Here is a 20,657-nt window from a genome sequence, read left to right as displayed (position 1 = left end):
GGGCATCAAAGCTCTCCATGGAATTAATGCATTGACTGCTCTGTCCATTAGTGAACATTACTGGGGGAACTGAGGCAGGAGCACACTGGAGCTCTTAAAACTCAGGGCTGTTGGGGCTCAGAGACTGGGCTTTCTGCCCTTCCATCACATAGCATTGGTTTCACTAACAGAGCCCTGCAAGCCAATAAGTCAGTCGTGAACAAAAGGACAGATTTACCACTGTGCTGCACTGCACTGCTCTAGCAACTCAAAACAGCTGTCAACTCAATTTAACTGAGCAGCATGCACTGACTTCTCTGTTCTTTGGTCTCCTGGTGAATCTTCCCTTAAAAGCTATAATTAAATAAATACATACATATTACAGCAGGTTGATTCTATATACCTTCAAACGACTAGAATTATCACTTAGTAGCATTGCTCTGTGTTTTCTTGTTTAGTGTCTGTGTAAAATATTTTTTGTTTTAAAAAACTAGAAGTGCCAGAGAAAAAACTGTTCAGATGAAGTTATGCTTGAGAGAAAATCTCTTGTAAGGGGGAGAAAAGCGGGGTTAAAATGTAATGTCTCTTTTAAAAATCAGTGTATTTTAACTGTGACTTACAAATACTAAAATACCTTAATCATGATCCTACAACAACTGCATGGCATTGCTATACAGCAGAGTTTGTTGTTTGAGTGCCTTAACTGTACGTTTCTCACTCTAACATGTTTGGATTTCTTTTGAGTTTAACAATATCTCTGACTTTCCTGGATTTGTGATACTTAGTTTTAGTATAATTACAATACAATATCCCTGTAATTTTTCCACACTTACATTAGAGTATGTATTAGTAACTTAACTCCATCTTAGTGTAACTTTATCTGGTATTAAGAGGCTGGGTTTACATGGATCTATTCGGCAGAGACAATTTTCTATACACATGGAGGGTGGTATAATACCCTCTACCCCAGTGTTTCTGAACCTTTTTTATAAAGTGATAGAAATGTAGCCGTGTTAGTCTGGTGTGGCTGAAACAAAATACAGGACTATGTAGCACTTTAAAGACTAACAAGATGGTTTATTAGGTGATGAGCTTTCATGGGCCAGACCCACTTCCTCAGATCAAATAGTGGAAGAAAATTGTCACAACCATATAATCTGAGGAAGTGGGTCTGGCCCACGAAAGGTCATCACCTAATAAACCATCTTGTTAGTCTTTAAAGTGCTACATAGTCCTGTTTTTTTTTTATAAAGTACCTCTTTATAAATTATAAATACCCCCAGTACCTACAGTTTTCAGACACACATACTTTTTTTTCTACCATTGCAATACATTTGTTTAAACAACTTAATCATAGCTGGGAGGGCAATGACATTTTTGGGTGTCAAAAGCACTGTAAAACTTAAAACAAAATAAGTTTTCTCCAATTTCAGTTGTGTTGACATACCTCACAGACTTCTCTTGAGTACCCCTAAGGTTACTCATACCACTGGTTGAGAAACACTGCTCTACCCCACACACTTAAATGTTAACCTGAACACTCTTCTCCAATGAGTTTCTGCAAAACTGAAGCTTTGGGTTTTATTTTGAGAGTGAGTTCCTTGGTTACTTTGCACTACTGTTAGATACTTAGTGTTTTTTCCCTCAAATCTGCAGATAGTCTGAAAAGAAGCGCTGATAATCATGGAGAATGGTTAATTCTGAAACCAAACATTGGTAAGTTAAACATCAACACTTACAGCTTTTTATTGTAGTGATCAGCAGTGAAAACACCCAAGTTTACATGCTCATTATTTTCAAAAGCAGTGATGGAAAAAAGGGATATTATGTGGTGATGAAATCAGCTAATTTTTCTTCCCTCCACCCCCTACTCTGGTAAAATAAATGCATTGTTATGAACAGTGAAGTCATGCTGTGCGTTCCTTTTGCTGTGCTAATCAGCATCTGCGTTTCGCTATCCCTTACTGGGAGAAAAGAGAGAACTGAGCTGCCGCTTGGGGAAGTTAATATGGAGAAACAGTTGCTACTGGGCTTCTTCATCTACTTCCTGAAGAAGTGGAGGGAAGAGAAAAGCTTCTTCACTATATTTCAAATGGGTATCCAGGCATCTGTGAAGCAGCTGCCCCTCTCTCTTTCCTTCTCTCTCTGTCTCTGCAGACTATTCTGGGCCATACTTTAGCTTATTCTTGCACAGTTGGGAAACAAGAAGAGTTGCAAAAATCCTATTAAAACTAGGGAAGTTGTACACAAATGTCCATCTCTTGCTCACAGTTTTTCTGTTCCAGTTGTGAGCAGCAATACTGGGAGTTCTAATAATGATGGGGAACTGGATTTTTTTAACTCCAGAAGCCTGTCATTTGCCTTAGTCATTACACCTGCATATAGTCTCAGAGGCCTCTGTGGTGTTCATATTAATTTAAATGGACCATGTGGGCTAATGGTGTTAATGTAACCGAGTTATTGTCCAACATTTTAAAACAAGATTTGGGGTTTGGTATACAAAGGCAGCAGCCTGCTTTAGTACCCTGGCAAACATACTATTAAACTTCCCTTTAAACTTTTATTAAACACACAGAAAAATAAAGAAGAAAAACCATTAAAGCCTTTGAAATCTAAGGTATTAGCAAGGCTTCCCTTCTTACATCCCCTGTTCTTTTGTATCTGTAGAGAATCTTTGGAAGGAAAAAGCCTTTATTTGACAGTCTTTTAGGCATTATTAAAAATGATGATAGCTGAGGAAAAGAGAAGTAGTCAGTTAAGAAGGCAAACAAGACGAGAGGAGAGAAAAGAACAGCAAAAATAGAAAATGCAGCTTCTGTCTCTGGCATTGACTTACGAGCTGTCACTGCTGGAAAATCACACAGCATAGCATACAGTCTTATCAGCCACTCCTTCAGGCAAACCTGAAACAGCCTGGGGCTTGGCAGGGTATTGCAATTAGCTGCTTCTTTCTGGTCACAGTCTTATAGCAGTGTTGTAAAATATAGTGTTGGCCAACAAAGACAAAAAGAGAGAGATAGGGAAGAAGAAATAAGCTAGAGAGGGAACTGAAGGTGGTAAAGAGAGGGGCAGACCCAGGTACATCTGCCTCAGGTGGTTTAGGAGAAATATAGCCAAAGCCACTGGAGGTGACAGTGTCATTGGGGTCCTTCTCTTTGGCCGAGTTTGGTCAGGACATCTCTCTAAGGATCAGGATGACAAAGGTTCCAGGAGGTGGAAATCATGATGGCAAAGATCACTTCTGGAGCCAATATTTCCTCCAAAGTCTTTCTTTTTAAGGAATCCAAAAGGAAGTGTTGGGCACAGTATTTTCAATTTCAGGATGCATTGACTAATAATTAGAACAAGATCCTGTGTCTTGGATTCTTTGGCTTTTGAGCAAATAATTCAGCAGAACAAGTACTTGTAAAGGTTTTATTGTGAAGGCATCAGAAAGCTTGAAGTCCGAATTTGAAATGCCACATCATTTCTGTTATTTGGTGTTATAAAATGTTTTATTTCTCAGCCATTCTCCCTTTTGATCTCTACTCTCCTCTTGTGCCATGCCATGCCAGACCCTGTATCTACATAATTAAATCAGCATGAGTTACATAGATGAAATAGCTACAGAATAGGGTCTTTTCCAGGTGCAAAAGACTTTGTTAAACAGTATTTCTGTAATGAGTATTATTAGAGATGAAATCCATAGATAAATTATAAAGTGCTGTTTTATAGCTCAGTTCATGCTCCTCTCTTCCTTCCCTCCCTTAGAGCATCCACAATCCATGTGACATTAGTTGTAACTCTCATATGGGTATGTCTACACTACAAAGTTAATTCAAACTAACAGCTGTTAGTTCGAATTAACTTTCATAGGCACTACACATGCAAACCGCTAGTTCGAACTAAATTTGAACTAGCGGAGCGCTTAATTCGAACTAGGTAAATCTCATTCTACGAGGACTAACGCCTAGTTCGAATTAAGTAGTTTGAATTCAGGGCTGTGTAGCCACTTAATTTGAACTAGTTGGAGTCTAGCCCTCCCCAGCTTGCCCTGGTGGCGACTCTGGGCCAAACCAGGAAAACTCTTCTGCCCCTTTCCCGGCCCCGGAGCCCTTAAAGGGGCATGGTCTGGCTATGGTGCCCGTGCCAGGTGCAACCCTGCCAGCACCCAGCCAGCAGACCCTGCACCTGGCACGGCACAAACCAGCCACCTGCTGCCACCCAGCCCTCCGCCTCTTTCCGGGACCAGGCTGGCGGCTCCCAGGAGCCTGCCCGTGGCCGCAAGAGGCGGGCGCCCGCCTGGTCTAGTGCGGAGATCGTGGACCTCATCCACGACCTCCGCACTAGGCACAGGAAAGCAGCCATCTAGGGCAGGAGAGCTTCCAGCCTGGCCACCAAAGGCCGCATGCGAACCCAGGAGCAGGTTTGCATGAAAATCAAGGTGGTCCAGTGAGACCCCCGACCCTGATTCCTGAGCTTAGAACATAAGAACGGCCGTACTGGGTCAGACCAAAGGTCCATCTAGCTCAGTAGCCTGTCTGCCGACAGCGGCCAACACCAGCTACCCCGGAGGCGATGGACCGAAGACAATGACCAAGCCATTTGTCTTGTGCCATCCATCTCCAGCCTTCCACAAACAGAGGCCAAGGACACCATTCCTACCCCCCGGCTAATATCACTCCATGGACCCAACCTCTATGACTTTATCTAACTTCTCTTTAAACTCTGTTCTAGTTCTAGCCTTCACAGCCTCCTGCAGCAAGGAGTTCCACAGGTTGACTATTTGCTTTGTGAAGAAGAACTTTCTTTTATTAGTTTGAAGCCTGCACCCATTCATTTCATTTGGTGTTTTCAAAGGCCAAAACATCTTTTTTGAGGTGATGAGACCACGTCTGTACACTGTACTGAAGATATGGTGTACCATCGTTTTATACTTGCCCTCCTCCTTCTTCCCCTGGCTTCCCCCTTCCAGCTCCCTCCTCCCAGGTTTCCCCCTCCCCTCTCCCACCCTCTCTCTTCCCTCTCCCACCTCCTTTTCCCAGTCTCCCCAGAGTTTAATCCCCCCCCCAACTCCCAGTTTTGTTGAATAAAGAGAGTTTCTGTTTTTGACCACACGTGTCCTTTAGTTTGTACATCAGGAAGGGGGGCTAGGAAGGGGTAAGTGGGAAGAGGTGAGGGAGGACTGGGGCACGAGCCCCTGATGGGAAGGACTGGGGTGGCTCTGCGGGCTCCTCGGGGTGGAAGCTCTCCTGCAGTCCCCCGGATGGCAGCCTGTGGCAAGTGCAGCCGGGCTGATGGCCGAGTGTGGGCATTCAGGGCACTCCAAGCCAGGACTGCTTTGCTGTCCCTCATCGAGGTAGACAAGCAAGCAGGGAACCCTGAGTACTGTCTGGGGTGGGAGTTGGGTCCCTTTAAGCACAGCCCTGGGCTAGCCTGAGACAGCAGCTCCACGCTCTAAGTCCTAACCTGATGCCCTGCCAGCACTGCTTCCGGCCAGCCTTAACTTCGGTTCAGGGTCCACTCAATGTGGACATACTGGTTCGAATTAGCAAAACGCTAATCAGACTAGTTTTTAGGTCTAGATGCACTAGTTCGAATTAGCTTAGTTCGAATTAACTAATTCGAATTGTTAGTTCGAATTAGTGCTATAGTGTAGACATACCCATAAACACTAATGTAATTTCCACATGTACATCATAAGAGAAGAGTAAACTTCTTAAATACACAAGTGCAGGCTTGTACTATTTTTGATTCATTGTCCGTGGGCAGGTAAATCTTCAAATTTGGTTATCTGACAAAACGTGGCCCACATTTTCTGACTACATCTCATTCTTTCACATTCTTTGAAATGAAACATAGTGGCTCCCACTGTTATGGAACAGCATTTCTCTGCATTTTTCTTGTTCTGCTTTTGAACCATAGAGTCAAGTTTTTTAATTGTCTGACTTCCCTAGTTTAACACATTTAATTTTAATCTTACTTCAATATAAAGTACAATTATACTGCCACCACTAGTCTGAGAATCAGAAAGGAGACTACATAATAATGTTTATTTCAAATTCAGATAAAAATTGCAATAAATAATGTCCGTCTGGCTTGCAATCTTATTGTGATCTTGCAATCTATCCTTCCTCTAAAATTATCTGCTGTTGAGTACTTCTTGTGATTGGGATGTTTGGCAAGTCACTTAGGATAGATCTACCCAGCCCATGGCAGCAAGCCGGACGGACATTATTTATTGCAATTTTTATCTGAATTTGAAATAAACAGGCCAGAGTAGACAAATTCAGATTCAGGCTATCACATTAAAAGTAGCTGTGTGGATGTTGTGGCATGGGCTGGAGCAGTGGTAATGGTAATATGAGCATGGTGATGTGAGCCTGAATGTTCACTTAAGCTTGGAAGTTCACGGATGAGGGCTGCCACTGATTGTCTAGATGTATCCTGAGGCACCAGCTTCAGCTGCCCATCTGTAAAATGAGCATGATATTTTCCTATATCACAGGCGTGTTGTGAGGATAAATGCATTAAAAAATTGTGAGACGTTGAATGTTGTGGGTGGAGGCTACATAATTATCAAAGATGGATAATGGGTTGGAAGATATTTGTGCTTGGGCTATGAAGTTGTTTCTGATGTCTGCTTTGCTGCACATATGTAGGTGAGGCCTGGTTTTTTTAATTCATTGTGGGAAAGCCAGAGTGTAGAACTGCAGAGCTAGATGCAATAATAACAGTGTTTGGACAAAAGGCAAAAAGCCCTGAAAGGCAGGGGATTAGATCTGGTCAAAATAATATTTGGGTTTTGCCCATGGAAATTTTTAACTGAAACAAACACAGACCATTTTCATCAACATTTTCCATGCAACGTTTTGGTTTTAGGCAGGCATCCGACTGCTGCAGTGCCTCCTGGAAAGTGTAGTTTACATACCTCATGCTCTCCTTCTCTTCGAGGTAGAAGCCAGTCATCATGGAAGACATAGCCCAGTTGGGGAGCATGGCCCATAAAAGGGAATGAAGATACACGGTGATCAAACTACAAGTGAAGCTCTGTGATAGCATTTCCAAATCAAAATGTTTTTATGTTTGAGCTGAAGTAGTTGTGAAGAAAAGTTTCATTAGGACACTTTTCCTGGGGGAAAACAACCACTTGTTTTATCAGAAACAGTTTTCCATCAAAAAAATAGTTTTAATGAAAAAACTTTCCACCAGCTCTCAGGTATGCCTAGATCTCAAGTTTCATTCTGCATGCCTGTGCATGTTTGGGTTTGGATGTGGTGGTATTTAAGTGCAGTATTAGAGGCAATCTCTGGAGTGACGGTCTGTTTTATATCCTCACTCAGTGTGTGTTAAGTGGTTTAGCAGAGGTTACTCTATGTTGCAAAGGGCAAATTGTTTTTTGATATTTGACCATCGTATGGGAACAAAACACGGTTCTATCAGAATGGTGCTTTCTGCAATTTAGTGTGAATATACGATCAAGTATTTGATCTGTTTTCTCTGCCTATCGTTTAAATTTTCAGTGGTGAGAACATATTTAAAATCAAATCAAACTGTTCTGCTACAGCAGCAGCTGATGAAGCAACATTATTAGCCGCTAGAAGTTGCTACACATCCTATTCCAGTGGGGCTGGAAAATGGTTGCTTTCGTTTCTGGCAAAGGTAACTTGATTTTGCACTGCTTGACTGTCGCTGTAGTGTCAAGTCGCAGCAAATCTCTGATCAGAGCACTAACAGATAACCCTTCAAAGTGGGACTCAGTCTCAGGCATGCAGAGTAGAGAATGAGATTACTTGTGTATCTGATGTCAACATACCCTTCAGCTTAGTTCTATTGCTCTGCTCAGCCCCTTAATCTACCACGTAGTCCACCAGGCAGTTAAGTTATTTTTCCCCCCCGCTCTATTATGCAGACAAATTTTGCTAAAGTGAATTTTTCTAGCATCTTTATATGCTGGATTTAAATTTGTGCCTCTTTCTTTTCTGAACCTTACCTCGCCTATTTTACCAATCTTTTCTCCCTGGTTTTTCAATTTGGCTCCAGATTTGGCATATTCATACACAGTTGCAAGGAAGGAAGGAAAATATAGACACTTCATTTGGAAAAAGCTCATTTCAGAGATTCAGTCTGCAGTTTCCTCTCACAATTCAGGCGCTTTGCTGGTAGTTGATTTAACTAATACTTTAGAGGTGCAACTTTTCAGCTTCATTACTCATTCCCTGGAAGCAAGTGCCAGGAGCATATCTGTGTGTGGAAGAAGTGGAGCTGAGCACAGCATTGAAAGTCAACATATGGGTTGGCCTTTAGAACAGCTCAAAATGCTTACTTTTTAGCTAGCAGTTCTCTACTGTAAAAGGCCCTTTGGCACAGAGATTATGGATCAGTGAATTCCCTGGATCTAGTCTCAATCTATAAACATCACATTTTGGGGGGGGGGGAATGTGTTTTATTGGTCAGAGCACTAAATTCCCTGGTTCACTTTGTGTTCATACAGCCTGCTTAATTTGTAATACAGCAGCTTCTCTCTATAGAAAGACCAAAATGCCTATCTCACAAAGGTTGTGAAAGTAACACCAGCAATTTTGAGATTTCCAGAATATCCGAGAAGAGCAAAGTTGTTATCCAAGCTCTTGGCAAAAAGCAAGGTTTCTGGTAGTATACAGGATGGTTTGCTTTTGAGGAACTTCATAGTCTGGACTTCCTGAGAAGAGGACAGTTCAGTGCTGCTTGTACCTATAGATAAATACAAATAAAATACCCTCCCTTTATAAACAGAATGCATGTAAAGGAAAAACCATATGTTTCTCTCTCCTTCTTACTATAACTTTTCCTTGTATGCCTTCTTTTTCTGGCACTTGCAAAGGTATTCAAAGTATCCTGATAAAGACATTATTTCACAGATTAAATTGTCACTACTTATTTTTTTCTAAATGTGTAGTAGAGTTTGATATTGGCTTCAACACTACCAAGTAATGTGTAAAGTTGCCTGCTGGCGAGATTGTTCCCTGTTTGTGGAGTCTTTGAAAGGGAAAAAACTTGAACATGTTACGTTTAAAAAAAAAAAAAAAAAAACCCACACCAGGGCACCAGCATAGATCATCGCTATTTCTGCACCCAAGTAAAGGAGGTCACTTGATGTAAAAAAGCAAAGACAAGTTGAATTTGCCATGGCGGTTATTGGCACATAGAGGAATTCAGCTGAAATCTTACTCCTGTTTGAAGGCATATGTGTATTTTAGGGTGGTGCCTTTTATCACAAGATGGTGCACTTGAGCAGACAGAATGTCATAAGCAAGGTGATAGGTGGAGATAGGGATATGTTATGAAGTAGATCATAGAATGAAAACCTTTGAGCTTTATGTTTGGATGACATCATTTTATTGGCAAATCAAGGCTAGAAAAGAAGTTCAGGCTGTGGGGAAATATAGCAGGTAAATGGGCTAAATGATAGCTTTTGTCTCCATAAAATCTTATTTGCTGAATAAAGAAAAGTACAACGTGAACTTTTTAGATGCATTGATAAGTCTTTTCCTTAGGTGGTCATAGGTTAGTTTAGACCCTAAATTGAGAGCTCAAGAAAAAATACCAACTTATAATGTTTATTAAATATTTATTGAGAGGGTTAAAAAATAAATTTCGTTATATAAATTGACTAGCCTCATATAATCAAAATAAGCCTTTGGAGTAGGGAAATGAAAATTATTAGAGATATGGATAGGAGGAAAGATTTAAAGGAAGAGGACAGCTTTTGCTTTGAGAGAGAAGATGAAAAAGAGGGAATGTAATAGTCTTTACTTCCGGAGAAATGTGCAGGATTTAAAAGGCTGTTAACCATTTGTTTAGCTGGCTCTTGTTTTTGCTTCTTTCTCCTTTCTTTCACTAATGGGTATAGAAGTCTACCACTAGAATCTCAGATGGATTAATCAAAGTCAGTAATCTAGTAAGAGGCTTAAGAACTCTGTCAGCCTCACTTCCTGAAACTGATTTCTCCCTCTAAAGGCATGACCTATTTAGAAGTTCTTAAGATACTGTAATGATCAAATGTCAGCAAGGGGGAAAGTGTAATGACAGATTTGAAATGTATATTATCTTAGCCTGGGATGGAAAAGGGACATACATGATGCTTTAGTATGAAACATAGCACATTATCGTGTGCCATGTAATGTGGTCTTCTGAGAACACAAGGGCTATGAATATTTTTTGTGTGTATGAAGTTGATATATTGTTAGATTATTTTCCTTTAAGGATTTAATATTTTCATTTGATACTATAATTTCTTAGGACACTGGTGATTTTTACATCAACTGTTAAGGCAGGAAAATACATTTTTGTAAATGATCTGTAAACTAATGGCAATATAACTTTTTTTTTTTTTAAGTAAGTAACTATTTTTAAAATGATTGCAGAGGCTTTTATCTGGTAAAATCCTTTCTTGTACAAAAAGTGATATGGTGCAACTTACTGAAAGTTCACTCTATGCAAAGATGTAGATTTCAGCTGTGTTTCTTAGATATAAGGAAAAACTGAGATGACATTAAAGCATTAGTGAGAGTCTATAGTGTTTTGCAATTATAAATTGCTCTTTCGAATGGTTTGGGTATTACTAAGTCTCGGTGGTGGTTCTTGACACTGGTAGTTGTAAGTAAACATTACAACAGGGATTTTGTAATGTGCCTTAGCTGCATATAGTCATTCAAAGAAGGATGCTGTTACAGGTGACCCTCACTAACATACATGGCTGGGTACTGCTTCCTATCTGCTTAGCATATGGAATCTAACTTTTTAGTATCTTGATTAACAGGAGCATATAGGGAAAGTAATATTATCTACCAGAAGGGATTTGGCTGTCCACTATTGGGGCCTGTGGGACTGTTTATCCAACGGGTATGACCTGAATACATTCGAGGGCAGGAGCCGATATAGTTCTCAGATATAGTTACCTTGCTTGCTGTGCAACAGAGAACTGTGTGCTGTCTTTTTTTCAGAAGCTAGATTGCAAGTGAAAATCAGCTCCAGAGACAGAAGCTGCCTTTTCAGTCTTTGCTGTTCTTTTCTCTCCCCTCTTGTGTGTGTCTGTTTTCTCTTGTCTTGTAGGAAATGGAATCAGACTTTAACAAGTATAGCTCCAACCCATCTCAACTAACTTCTCTTCTCCCCAAAATGAAGTATTATAATATATAAAAAATATTACATTTAAAAGATCATCAACAAAGGGGAGAGGGTCTCCTTCTAAAAATTCACTCCCGTGAAAAGGAACGAGGGATTCTAAAATGAAAGACTTGCTTAACATTTTACATTTCAAAGGCTTTAACTGTTTTTCTGTATCTTTTCAATAAAAGGTTAAAAAGAATTTTTAGAAAGTGTTTGCCATGATACTAAGCCCCTTGAGGTCTATATATACCAATCCTTGTTTATGACTGTTTCATGTTGGACAGTGACAGATCTTTGACTCTTTGGACAGATATTCCATCTAAATGAATGCAACACCCCTGACTTGTGAGTGCACCAGAAAGTATGAGCAATAGCCTAGCAGGGATCTGGGGTAAACAAAGAGCCCTAAATCTCCTCAGATACTTCTGTGGTAGATGCATCTCACTGAGGGCACGTCTACATAGCAACGTTATTTTGGAATAACTGACGTTATTTTGAAATAACAAAATGCGTGTCTACACAGCAAGCCATTATTTCAAAATAATGACAAGATGGAGGACTTCTTACTCCACCTTCTGTAACCCTCAATTTACGAGGAGTAAGAGAGGCTGAAGGAAAAGTGTTCTTCCCTTGACTTCCTGCTGTCAAAAGCCGAATTAAGTTATTTTGACTAAGGATGTTAAATATCAGTTAATTGACTAGTTCAGCGGTCGATGGAATTTCCACTGACTACTCGACTAGTTGATAGGCACTTCCACATTCCTCCTTTGAAATATAAATTTTCAAAGGAGGAATGCAGAACCGCATGCAGCCCAGGGCCAGCGGGAAGTTGCGCTGACTCCGGGCTGCACGTGGGTGTGCCAGCTTTGAAATGTACAAGAGTCCCCAGCAGGGGCTCTTGTGCATTTCCAATCGGCAGTGCAGCATGGAGCCCGGGGTCAGTGGGGGATTTGAAATGCCACATGGAGCTGGGGTCAGCTGGGGACTCCCAGCATTTTAAAGGGACAGCACCACACAGCTGAGTGTGTGGCAGTGTTCAAAGGGCAGTGCCGCACAGCTGAGCTGCCCCTTTGAAGTCCCCCCCTTCTCCTCTGTTGCTGCCTCTATCTTATAGAGGCAGCAAGGGGGGGGGGGGGGGACCAATTGTCAACTAGTTGCCTGACTATCCCTTAAGTTTTGCTTATCGGGTAGTCGACTAGTCCTTAACATCCTTAATTTCAACTTAATCTACATAATTTACGTAGCTGAAGTTGCATATCTTAATTCAACTTTTGCCCTGCTGTGTAGACATACCCTGAGGGATATCCTTTTACAGAGGATTCTTATGAAGAGACCAAGGAATTATGAATCAAGACAAATTTTCCAAATATTTATTTATTAGCAATGGCATCCCTCTAACTTGCAGAGCTCTCTTCAGTAGTGCAAGCTATTTTATTTCCAAGGCATGCTATTAAAGTACAGACTTTATATATGCACATAATGTTATAAGGGACAGCCAGCCCTTGTCAAGATGCATTTTGTGTTTTAGAAAACAGTAAGGTGTCATAAATGGGCCTTTACACAAACCAGATGACAACCTCTCTAAGACTATGACATCCATGTTGACACTATCTGGGTCTAGAGAAGATAAATGTTATTGCATTCTTCTCCAATATGTAATGTTATTAAAAATAGGTTAGACATAAGTGCACTTTATCAAACCTAATAGTCTGTTAAAGAAATAGTGAGCAGTATTAACCTTTCTAAATGTAGCTTTGCAGGGGCTAATGCCCTTGTTTGTCACTGTTGCCTAACTCAATTAAGTTGTCTCTTTTAGTTAGTAGTAAAACAAAAGAGAGAGACACCTGACAAAGCAAGAATAAGAGATGTTCAGTGACCAGTCATGTGAGCATTGGTGAAGAAAAATAGTGTGATTGTGCGGCACCCAATGCTACCTTACGCCTCTTAAAAGTGACACAAACCATGAAATGGCATTGGCATCAGCCGCTCAACAGCCTTTTACTGCCCTTTGCATGAACACAAGTTTAAGGTGGATTAATATGTGCAGAACAGAAGATATAAAAATAATGCAGTGGGGCTATAAAAGTCATGTTCTTAATGTAATCGGATAGTGTTTAATTCTGTGTTTGAAAATATAGTTACTAACATAGTATGAAAGGACACATTCGATGACAGGACAGAGTCACGAACTTGGAAGTCTTTGACAAAGCAGGAATCACAAGCATTGAAGCCATGATTCTGAAAGCCCAGCTTCGTTGGACAGGGCACATCATTCGAATGGAGGAGTCAAGAATTCCTCAGAAACTCCTCTATGATGAACTCTCTCAGGGCAAAAGGAGTCAAGGTAGGCCTCACAAGAGGTATAAAGACTGCATAAAGGCCAACATTGCTCGTGCTGGATTAAAGCCAAAGCAGCTAGAGCAGCATGCAGAAGACCGAACAGGCTGGCGTACGACGTGGTACAACAACTACAGCAGCCACGCATATGCCTGATTGATGTTCGTGAGAGGAGAAAAGCAACAGTAGCAGCCACACCAACAGAGCCAGGGCAATTCCTTTGCACCCACTGTGAACGCCCATGCCGTTCAAGGCTTGGACTCCTCAGCCACATGTGAGTCCACAACCGATAAGCCTGTGCAAGCTGAAGACATCATCATCCGACACGACGGACTACCAACAACAATGAAAGGACACATGGGAAGAGGGGCTGGGTGTTTTATGACTCCATCCACTAGTGATGTGAGCATTCCCAGTCTTCAGTAGCAGATTAAGAGTATCCCCATAAATGTTAATCTGGACCATGTATACAGTCTACCATATTTTTGCATAGCACTATCAGGAGAGTCCAATCAAGTTTGACAGGGTCATTCATTCATTATACATCCAACTAGTCTAAATCCCGAGGGTGAAATTTGTTTGTTCAGAACCAGTATATAACAGTAAATCACAAAATGTGTGGCCTTAGAAATCATTTCTGAGTACAAGATAGCTGGAATGTGGGACTGAACTGGGGAAAACACAATATTAAACAGTTGTCCAGTGTTCCGGGTACAAAAGTTGGAGTCAAGAACAGCTGAGTTGTTTTTCACCTCTGCCACTAACTCCTTCTGTAGTCTTAAGCAAGTTTCTTATCCATCCTCATGTTGTGTGGATCATTAGTGTTTAGGTGTTGAAAAGTGCTAAGCAGATCTAGAGCAGTGCCTTGAGAGAGGAAATGAAATGAAACTGTTTCAGTGGATATGTGAAAAACACATTTGCCACAGCACTTTGGACTACAAGGGACTTGTAGCATATAGCTTTATATACAAATGCACGTTGCTTGTATGGATGCGCTCAAATTAAACAACATATTGAAACTTTTTCCTTTATCTCCTGAGCTCCTTTAACTCAGTCACACTGGGTTTCTAGGTAAGGAATATTGCTTTTCTATCATGTAGCAACCTGCTCCGTATGAAGCGATGTACTCTCCCCTCCTGGAACTCTAAGCATATCTTGTCAGGAAAGCACCCATACTCTCAAAGCATAGCACATCATCTCCTCTATTAGTTTATCTATTCTGAGAGCTCTTCTCTTCTCATGTGCTCCCCTTGACTTTGTAACCTGTCCTGATCCATTCCATTAGAGCAGCATCTCAAAAAAAAAAAAAAAAAAAAGCATATTTAAATCTGTAAGGGTGTGTCTAGACTACATGCCTCCTTCGACGGAGGCATGTAGATTAGCCAGATCGGAAGAGGGAAATGAAGCCGCGATTAAAATAATCGCGGCTTCATTTAAATTTAAATGGCTGCCCCGATCTGCCGATCAGCTGTTTGTCGGCAGATCGGGGGAGTCTGGACGCGATGCCCCGACAAAGAAGCCTTTCTTCATCGACACAGGTAAACCTGGTTTCACGAGGCTTACCTGTGTCGATGAAGAAAGGCTTCTTTGTCGGGGCATCGCGTCCAGACTCCCCCGATCTGCCGACAAACAGCTGATCGGCAGATCGGGGCAGCCATTTAAATTTAAATGAAGCCGCGATTATTTTAATCGCGGCTTCATTTCCCTCTTCCGATCTGGCTAATCTACATGCCTCCGTCGAAGGAGGCATGTAGTCTAGACACACCCTAAGTCTTTATTTTGGACTGATTACAAACAAAAATAATCTTAGTATAAATCTAGGAATAAAACATTTGATGTTTGACTTTCTTAACTCTTGGAATTCTGTTTTCAAACTAACACTCTCCAGACTTGTCTTGTAGTCAACCAACAGTATCTGCAACTTTCACATTCCGTTAGTAATGTATGTTCCAATTACACTGGAACCCAAAGAGACTCAGAAAAGTTGGCATGCTGGTGAACCTAATAAACCTGGATATCTTAATATTTGTAGGGATTTTGGTTTGCTTAGCTATTTATGGGCTGAAACAAAGTGAGATCTGGATTTATTAAACTATTTCCACTGTCCAGGCATTGAGGACTGATCTTGGACTATTTCTTGAAGCATAAGATGGCACATTCACACTTAATTTTTACACTACTGCTTTAAGTACTATCTGCTGGTTAACTTTTCTGATAGGAACATTATATTCTTCACCATCTTCACTCTCCAGCCATTGCATATAATTAGAAGTTGTATAGTGCTTATGTTTGGTTTTGATGCTTTAGGGCCATGGAAGAAAGAAGGAAGGATTGTTTTGTAGCTAAGGTACTGGAGATCTAAGGAGATCTGGGATCAGTTCCTAGCTTTGTTATTTGCAGACAGTGTATATTTGGTCCATAGTCACTAGAGGTACATAGAACCCAAAGCATCTTTTGATCACTTATCTTTTGTATAAGAAATTTGGGCAATTTATTTTCCAAAGTAATTACATCTGAGTTTATTTCTCTTTCTAGCCAACAGCAATTAGGTTCTCAGACAAAAGTGGCACTTGCCATTGTTCAAATACAGGCAGTTTGGCAATGATAGGAGATATTCCATGAAGTCATCCAGCAAGAATGGAGTGGGTAGGGAAGCAACTCAGTAGCCTGTCACTCCCCCCAGTCTCTAGAATCATACCCTCACATGTACACTCTGTAGAATTGCCTCCTCTTCCAGGACTCAGGAGACAAATATAGAAACAGGAAAACTACTGATGCTCTCACCAGTGACCTTGAAGAAGGTGTATAAAAAGTCTGCATCAAGCAGAACCCTGATGCTTTTCTTCTTTGCTTTACAGGGTAGGTACTTCTCTCTCTTACTTCTAAACCTACTTATTTGTAATCAACTGTGTTATAACCATTTATAATTGGTTTATATGCTGCTATCAACTTAAGTTTTTAGTAGTGATGCCAGTAAATAAACAGCCCTCTATTAGTAACCCTAGAGTACTGTCTTAATGGTAAGGTACTAAGCATATATTGCTCTTGAAATGTTCTCTATTTAATGCTTGCTTATTCATTTAGCCAGCTGGCAGAGCCAAAACGGCAGGTTCTTTGCTGTTATGCAGCTGATGGACAGATCAGCTATTATATGTTAATCACATTTTCCGTGTTCCCCAACATCTAAGGAAGATTATGTATTATGCATTTCAAACTTTCAGGAAGCTTGGATACCCAAGGAGTTCTAAAGGCTGGCCTGAATTTGCAACCCTTTGAGACTAATTGAGACTCAAATATATGCTCTGATTGCCTTCATTGATCCTGCTAATCAGACTTCCCTGTCTGTGTAGTCTACTGGCTAAAGGCAAAGCAGGGTTGGTAAACGAGTGCTCTTGCTTTCCAATCTTGGACCTGATTTATTGATGACATTGGATGAATCATTTAACTACTTTAACTATCAATTACTCCGTTTAGAAAATGGATATACCAAAATTCCCAGGAGTGTTGTAGGGCTCAGATAATGTATACAGTGCTTCAAGTCCTTCAGATACAATACAAGTGTGAAGCATTATTATTATTTTGTTACAGGTTAGGATGATTTGAGATGTTGGCTTTCAGAATATTTGGGTCAAGCCAACATGTGCTGATTACAATAACTTAAAAATATTTGTGTGGATGCAATGGACTGAATAATAATTTATTGTGTCTTGTGATGGTTTTGTCTTGTTTTCTCCCAACAGCCATACAAGGCCCTAATTTTAAAAGCCCTGTACTCATGGAACACCAATTAAAGTAAATGGGAGCTTTGCACACAGTGGTGTCGCAGGATCGTGTCCCCTGATTTTAGCAGTGCTGTTTTATAATGTTGTAAAATGCCTAGCTGATGTGCTTGTCCTGTATTTACTCAGGGTACGTCTAGACTACATGCCTCTGTCGCCAGAGGCATGTAGATTAGGCTACCAGACATAGTAAAATGAAGCGGCGATTTAAATAATCGCCGCTTCATTTAAATTTACATGGCTGCCGCGCTGAGCCGACAAACAGCTGATCAGCTGTTTGTCGGCTCAGCGCGATAGTCTGGACGCGCGGGTGTCGACATCAAAGGTATTTGTCAACCACCCATGTAAGCCTCCTGGGATGAGGTTTACCTGGGTGGTCGACAAATACCTTTGATGTCGCCACCCGCATGTCCAGACTATCGCGCTGAGCCGACAAACAGCTGATCAGCTGTTTGTCGGCTCAGCGCGGCAGCCATGTAAATTTAAATGAAGCGGCGATTATTTAAATTGCCGCTTCATTTTACTATGTCTGGTAGCCTAATATACATGCCTCTGGCGACAGAGGCATGTAGTCTAGACGTACCCTCAGTGTTGAGAGGGTGTAGCTCAATAGGGTACCCAAGAACTGAGAGAGAAGCCTTGTAACAGCTGTCATGAGCAAACATATATAACATTAATGTTGTGAAAGTAACTTATTTTATATTGTAGCCTTACAGAATCATATACTGGGCTGATATACAAGTGGCCACATTTGTACTCAGACATTTGACACTGAATTGATACCCGCACATTTGTCTCAATTCTGTTTCAATAAATGACTAGATGTGGTTTCAGAAGTCTTTTGGATATGTCTACATGGAGTTAAACACCTGGGCCTGGTCTGTATCACTGGATATGGGCTCACAGGGTTGGGCTGCTGATCTTTAAAATTTCCCTGTGGGCTTTTGGGTTCAGGCCGGAGCTCAGGCCTGGGGATCCTCCCTGCTCATGGGGTTCCAGACTCCAGCCCAAGACTGAAAAACTACAATTTTACTGCCCTGCTGCCTAGGCTCCATGAGCCCATGTCAGCTAACAGGATCCAGCCACAAATATTTAATTGCAGTGTAGCTGTACCTTTGGTGCCATAACAAGTCTTCTCCTGACATCCTGATACAGCCCTCTCAAGTGATGAGGCCCTAGCAAGTCAGATGGTATCATGAGGATCTTGATGTTAAATCACTTCAGGGCTTTTCAGTCAGCTCAAAGTGACACTGAAGTAGTTGTCAGCAGTGACCATACGCTAGTTACAAGACCATAGGCTAATTTAAGGAGAAAGAGATGGATTATTATGTGGCAGCTAAAACAGGGAGCTCTAGAAACACAACTGTGTTAAATATATAAAGCAATACAAATAAAAGTGATTGCTGGTTTTTGTATTTAAGGCATGTATCCAGACATGGATCCTTGCATGGCTTCTTAAGAATTCCGTAAAATTAATCAACTAAAATAATCAAAACTGAAACCTCAAAGAGGCTTAACTTGGGCCTGTTGCAAATTTCTCTTTAGCTTCTGGCCCTGGCATGGTCATTAAAGCTTCTGAAGTGAATATCTGTTGAAAGAATCAATATATAGGCATAAAAAGTGTTTAATTATGGATTCTTGAGTAAATGAAAATCGAACAAATCTGGTAAATGTGACTGAAAACCCTCTGGGAGTAGACTGTCTTTTATTGTCCGTACAGCATGCTGGACAATAGTTCCCTAATCCTAGCTGGACCTTATGCATAGTACTGTAACAGACCGATCTTTCTGAAAAGATTAAACTTTAAAGATATATGCAAACAAATTAATCTCTGATGACTTCCCTGGAATTAAGGGTTACTATTAAGGGTGACTTTTATGAGCTTTAATATGGAGTGTTTAACAGGTTTCCATTATATCAATGCTGCCCACATATCTCAAATGAAAATAGCAGAGGCATCATGAGCTATCCAGCTAGCTTCTAAGCTTCTTGCACTATTTTTCACATTTGTGTTTTCCATTAGTCTCACTAACATATGCCATTTACTGTCTTTCTTCAGCATTAGGGTCATTTCAATCCCAATAACTTTGCTTTTTTTAATATGGTCTAAAAAGGAACACTCATGGACAGTCTAATCCTATAGTTCTTGCTCAGTCAAAATTCCTGTACAGCTCAGTTGGAGTTCAGCCTGAGCGTGTGCGCGTACTACAGGATTTATCTTGAGAATGTTAAGGACAAGCAAATATTTAGATAAGCAAAATGGTTAGGAAACAAATATTTGTTTGGCTCCCCACATCTCTGTTTCTGGAAGAGCATGTTAGAGAAAACAACATGTACACTTAACGGTTGCCCACTGAGCTGCCTCAAGACTATGAATCCATTGTTTTAAAATGTGCTTTGATACTAAAACAAATTGAATCCTGTTTAATATTCATGTCAAGAAAACTCATTTACGTGTAACATCTAGCAGTTAAACCATCCTAAGAAGATAGGATCGAATTTTCAAACAACTCAGCCAACTCCTAAGGACTTCAGCAGGAGAAGAATTAGGCAGTTCTGAGTGGATTTGAAAATCTCCCCCTCAAATGACACTTCATTGTGAATGACTCTCAAGCAGGACTGAAGTGCATCAGTTTTCACATGCAAGAGCTCAGATCTCCATTTATATTCTGAACTTCCATTTAAAATGATAGTTTACCATTTGTGCCAGTGGAAAAAAAGGCCTAGATCAAATTCTTCCATGGAGAAAATTGTGATTCATAACTATGGCTACTACTCTGTTGACTTCAAAGAGCTTTGAAGGGAAGAGGTTAACTCAGGATACAACCTGATCCATAATCTTTGGTTGACTTATCAAGGTAGCATTTGAAATTTGTAGGCACTGTTATTACAGGCTTCTCTGACAGCTTTAAACCCTATCATTTTGTTCTGTATGTTTTGGAACATACCTCAGATTTGTTCTAAAACACTAATATTTTCTATTTTATAGCCTAGATCCTTTTGTTCTCTCTCTGGGTTGCACTCTAGAAAACTTGCCAAGATGATGGACATGTCAGATTTCGGGGAAGCTGCACCCTTCCTCAGGAAGAGTGATAAGGAGATAATGATATTACAAACTGTGGCATTTGATGGTAAGACAGAAGATGCTTTCCTCTGCTGTTGTCCTGTTAATCTGAAATAGTTGGTGAATTGAATATTATCTGGATTTATAGATGGGGAACATTGTGACTATAAGCTCTTCAGGAGAGCGACCTTTTCATATTTGTTAAAAAGTATAGCACACTGACACAACTATAATAAAAAAAAATTGCTCTCACCGGACTCTATTATTTACATATCCACCTGACTTCCTATTGTCTACATATCCACCTGAAATCTAGTCTGTATACATGGACTTAATTTTTAATGACACTGTCTGATTTAAATTTAGTC

General features: G+C 40.6%; 1 protein-coding gene across 1 annotated transcript in view; it reads left to right on the top strand.

The window, feature by feature from the left end:
- Positions 1 to 15,314: 15,314 nt before the first annotated feature.
- MYH15 (myosin heavy chain 15) overlaps positions 15,315 to 20,657 on the top strand; it is a 69,596-nt gene continuing 64,253 nt past the window's right edge. Inside the window, exons 1-2 of the mRNA XM_075908240.2 lie at positions 15,315 to 16,305; positions 20,215 to 20,356. Coding sequence (XP_075764355.2) covers positions 20,266 to 20,356 — 91 coding nt within the window. The 5' untranslated portion in view covers positions 15,315 to 16,305; positions 20,215 to 20,265. The remainder of the gene's footprint in view (positions 16,306 to 20,214; positions 20,357 to 20,657) is intronic.

Source organism: Pelodiscus sinensis, chromosome 1, assembly GCF_052426305.1.
Source record: "Pelodiscus sinensis isolate ZL-2025 chromosome 1, ASM5242630v1, whole genome shotgun sequence".
NCBI classification, from domain to species: Eukaryota; Metazoa; Chordata; order Testudines; family Trionychidae; genus Pelodiscus; species Pelodiscus sinensis.
The sequence above is the reverse complement of the archived record's forward strand: the minus strand, read 5'-3'. Positions and strand labels throughout refer to the sequence as shown.